The sequence below is a fragment of the Limulus polyphemus genome, unplaced genomic scaffold (genome assembly GCF_000517525.1).
Source record: "Limulus polyphemus unplaced genomic scaffold, Limulus_polyphemus-2.1.2 Scaffold1268, whole genome shotgun sequence".
In the NCBI taxonomy this organism is placed as follows: Eukaryota; Metazoa; Arthropoda; class Merostomata; order Xiphosura; family Limulidae; genus Limulus; species Limulus polyphemus.
In genome coordinates, this window is record NW_013666878.1 from 180,722 (window position 1) to 185,979 (window position 5,258).

Here is a 5,258-nt window from a genome sequence, read left to right on the forward strand (position 1 = left end):
ATATATATATATATATATATATATATATATATATATATATATATATACATAAAATTTAATTCATACATATTGTATTTTAGTTGTCAAAAACAATAACTTACTTCAGAGTATTTTGAACAAGGAATCCTGCCACAATACCCATTGTTGTAGGGAGACTTGCTGCACAAACCCCTTCTTTCTTTAGTGTCTTCTCATCAATGTTAGAAGCTACAACTAAAGGCGGGGCACACTGAAATTAAAAACAATCTACGTCAGGTGAAATAAAAATATATACATTTTCAAACTATATGATTGTGTTTGTAGCAGTTTATCAATATTTAATGAACCCACCCTGTTTGAAAACACTTATTGTCATATATGTAAATCAAAAAGAGCAAACTAAAAATTACAAAACATAGTGAAAGTTAACATTTTCCTTATCTGAAAATATATTTTTGATATATACTTACCTCTCTACACAGCAGCTGTTTCTTGTGTGCCTGCCATTGAGCTTTTATGCATGTCACTTGCCTTAAACTATCTCCCACCTAAATTATGTGTTGAATGCACTAGTACATAATGTAATCATCATGTGGCAACAGGAGGAAGACACATCCTCCATCCATAGTTGATCCCCATAAGCACTGAAATTTATCTTCACTCTTAAATTTGGCACTTCCATTTACAGATGTGTATAATTTTTTAAATATTTTGTTTGACCTTTGTGATTGATTTGATTTAGTAATCTTTAATATTGCAATTAATGTCTTTCTGTCTATCTCTTCTTTCAGCGCATGTCCATTTTTCATTTTCAACTTCTGTGAGATTTAGAATTCCATTTCTCACTTTTGTTCATTTCTGAACAGTGGTAAACTATAAGCTGTGTTAAAGTTATTTTTCTTGTTTTTCAACCCTGCTAAAAGAAATCCTTCCATATCCTTATATGTAAATAATAGTAATTACATACAACAGAAAAAATAACAAAAACTCTGAGGATATTTTTTAGAAGTTCTATACCATGAACTCTCATGTTTCTGCGGCTTCATCATCCCAAGGTACTAGCTCTGTTTTTGAAGTCGAAATTTCTTCTGAAAGGAGACTAGTTAATGTCCTATACTATGGTTGTTTGTAGAACTCGAGATACCATATAATGTAATGCCTCAAAACTCGTCACAGCTTCTACCATGTTTATGGTTGCCAAAGGATCTTTATCTTTGGAAGATGTTACTGCCAGTTTTTACCATTTAATGGATTTGCCTTCTTTCCCAGTTCCTATGTTTCCTGTGTGTTCTTCATTCCAGAGCTCAACCATGTAGTTGATATTTTTGTCCAGCCCTTTCCACTGCCAGGTTTTGATCTGGCCTCAACATTCAATGTGAGGAACATGTCATTCCTCTCTCTCTCTTTGCCAATTGTATTAAGTTTGTACTATGCCTAAGCCTTCCCTTTCTCCTATGTCCCATGTCTCTTCACACTCTATATTCCATGCTTTCATGCTGTAGTTTTATACTTTGCCCCCTCCACCTGACTTAATTATCCATGCTATGTAATCCCCTTATTGTTAGAAAGCTATTGCAACATGATAATTAAATCAGGTACCAGTCCAGTTCACATCAAAACACATGCTTTAGGTGGTACATAGTTCAAGGCTAGTGGTGTGTGAAAAATCTCAATGGTAACAAGGAACAAATAACTGAGAGTTAAGTGGATCATTTTGGAAATCTCAAATGAAGTGGTGAGAATTAATTAAAAAAATCACAAATTTGTAAAATGAAGTGGTAAGAAGTGGTTATAAAATCATGGACACCTAAAAGTGATGGGAATCCTACTATATACTAAAATCATTTCTTCATCCTTCCCATATGCTTTCCTCCCTAACAAATTTTGGGCTTGTTTGTTTAAAGTTAAACACAAAGTAACACAGTGGGTTTCTGTGCTTTGCACACTTTTGGTCAAGTTGAGCCCAACTGGCACTCACGCAGACCCGAACAAAGTCAACCAATAGTTATTGCTGCTAAATTTCAAACTTTTACTGAAGGTTCACTCTCCACTCACACCAACATATAGTAGGGTCATTGTCAGAGCTGTATGTACGTGCAAACAGTTTTCTTATTTTTTCAGAAAAGCAAGTAGACATTATAAATGTTATAGGTTTTATTTCTTTTAATAGATATTATTTTTAGACTTAAAACTTTTAATATATTTTCACTCTCCACTCATGCAAAAAACATTTGGATCATCAGCAGAATTGTATGTACAAGTTAACAGTTTTCTATTTTCTTCATAGAAGCAAGGAGTCATTATAACTGTTATAGGTTGTGTTGATCAAAATGTATTCACACATGCACAATTCAATGAAAGCAATCATATTAAGCTTGAAGAAAAAGAACAGTCGATAAAAAATATTGTATTCAGAGATGTTTTGTAAAGGAAGAACTAATAAATATGATTTAGAGACAGACATTATTTTTTATTATATGAAACAGTGAATTGATGAGTTGATAATAAAATCAGGGATATCTACAACAAAATGATGGGTATAAAATAATGTTTGGTTAGGCATAACCAACTGATGATTGCTTATTAATCAATTATTGCTAAAATGTAATTAATAACTAAATAGTCCTATGTAATTAAGGATTTTGTTGTATCTTATTAAAAGTTTTCGTAATTAGGGGGTGCTTTCTTAAACAGTCTGGCTGTTGTTGCTGTGAGATGCAACATTTGCCGTCGTGAAAACATGACCTAGATTCCTTTAATGTGATTCTGTGTCAACACACTCACTCATTAGCTAACTGCATATTCATTGCAAGCGAGAGTTCATGGGAACTTCCATTAGAAGTAGTGTCCCAGTGCGAAGTTGCCAGAGACATTTCTGGATTGAACAGATAAAAAATGTCTTCTCATTTGTTTGTTACAATCATTTAATAATTGACACAAGCTCATGAGTGAGGCCATAACACAACTAAGAGTAAGCATGATCAAAATAATAAATAATTAATTAATATTCAAGTATAATTACTACAACTGAAATAATGCTAAGAAAAAGGAAATCTAGAAGTGTACAAGTTTATGAAAAATTTGAGTTCTGTTTTTGATAATGGTTTTTTATTTTGGCAAACAGGAGTGAACTTAAGTATTTTACTATTCATGATTACCAGAACTTTAAATATAATGTCATACCATTGGGGAGTGTTGTTAACTTATATTAGATACAAAAGATCTCTTGAATTATATAATGCTTAATGTAATTGTAAAAAATATCTTGATTGGTAGATGATAAGTAAGGAGGTTTTAAGAGAATACAACAGTTATTGAACATAGTTCCTAATCTATAACCTTAGACAAAAACAAAGATTTTCCCCCAACACCGTTCTTCCTTAAAACAGAATTCAATATAAGAGAAAGTCAACAGAGAGGTAAACAGTAGTAAGAGAATAAATATTTTGCTAAGTAACAAAGATATTCACTTATATGTTACATACATAATTTTATAATTTCGATAGTAAATGTTTCTAAAATGAGTGGAAAATTCCAAGTTAGAGATTATTATCCTGAGTTACAAAAAAGGCAGGAAACTATTACTTGCACTACAAAGCAAACAATGATTATAATGTCTCATAAATTTGATAAAAGTTTTCTATCAAAAAGCAAAAATAAGGTTATAGCAAAGGTTTAGTAAAACAAAATTAATTAGATGAATAATAAAGTGAAATTTTTTTAAAATTATTAGTACTGTATAAAGTACTGCAGTTATTCAAAATGTATTTCTCTAAGCTGATTTTTAATTACAAAATATGGAAAAAGTTCTGAATAAATAATCACAACAACATTTCATAAAGATAGAAGTGAATAAGTAAATTTTACACTTTTTGTCATTTGGTATTAGTTTTACATTGGATGTCTTCATTGCAAAGAACGCTCTTCAAGATTTGAATATATAATAATAAAATGAAATTCATATTTGTACTCCTTACTTTGTACATGTTCTAACTTCAATAAATAAGAACAAAATATTACAGTAAAGACAACATTAGAAATTATTAATAATATCTAAACATCTAAATAAGAACAAAATATTACAGTAAATACAACATTAGAAATTATTAATAATATCTAAACAACTAAATAAAATCAAAATATTACAGTAAATACAACATTAGAAACTATTACAAATATCTAAACATTTAAATAAGAACAAAATATTACAGTAAATGCAACATTATAAACAATTACAAATATCTAAACATCTAAATAAGAACAAAGTATTACAGTAAATACAACATTAGAAACTATTAATAATATCTAAAAATCTAAATAAGAACAAAATATAAAAGTACATACTACATTAAAACTATTACAACTATCTAAACACCACTTACTGCAAAGCAAGCAGTCTCCCCTGGAATGACCACTTGAATGTGACCTGACACGGCATTTTCACTGACACCTGACTCAATCCACACCTGGTTCAATTCATTGCATGCCTTGTTGAAACATAAGGAAGACAAAATCCTGATCACAATTTTAAAAATACTAAAATTATTAGATGTGTCTTATGTTCTGAGTGACTGATACAATACAATGAGTTCACTTTATTCACAACCCTCTGCTCAAGTAACATTCATACACAATAGTGTATGTACTACATATATTTATAGAAGAGGTTCATTGTTTGTGTGTTGTTTTTTAATTCCTTCTTATCGTAGTGCCACAATAAACATTTGCAGCACCACCACATGAGCATTTGAAACTTATTCTTAAACCTCTTTAAAAATAGTTTCAACCTATCATCAATAAACTTTTGAAAAGAAATAATTATACCTTAAATATTCACACACATGGAGTTTCCTATTTAACAGAACTGTGTGTGGAAAGAATTAGATATTACAGCAAGCAAATAACATGATTCATCGCAGACTATGGTTTAGACCAATACTGAATATATAGGTAGAAATAATACACTTTGTCAATTACACAGGCCTGCAAATTTAAACTTCATAAAAGTTGTTTTGGTTTTAATAACAGATTTCCCATAATTCAGCTATGCAGGTCTCGAAAATAATTAATTTTTTCTATCATGTAAGGAGTTTTTACAAATTGTGAAGAAAAAAACTCTTAATTAGATCAAATTATTATTTCATTTACCACAATGAACATTTTTTTTTATTATTATGTTTATTAACAATATATATAAACAAACTGAAGAAATGGGAAGAACACTGATGTCAAACGAATATGCATCCTCATTCATCCTGATTTTTTTGGTGAAATCTATG

At 30.0% G+C, this 5,258-nt stretch overlaps 1 protein-coding gene across 2 annotated transcripts in view; it reads right to left on the reverse strand.

Moving 5' to 3' along the window:
- LOC106462860 (ubiquitin-like modifier-activating enzyme 5) overlaps positions 1-5,258 on the reverse strand; it is a 37,612-nt gene that overhangs the window by 18,418 nt on the left and 13,936 nt on the right. For both annotated transcript variants that reach the window (XM_022390249.1, XM_013922823.2), the window contains exons 7-8: positions 4,362-4,466; positions 102-229 (exon numbers count right to left, since the gene is read on the reverse strand). In XM_022390249.1, the coding sequence (XP_022245957.1) occupies positions 102-229; positions 4,362-4,466 (233 nt within the window). The remainder of the gene's footprint in view (positions 1-101; positions 230-4,361; positions 4,467-5,258) is intronic.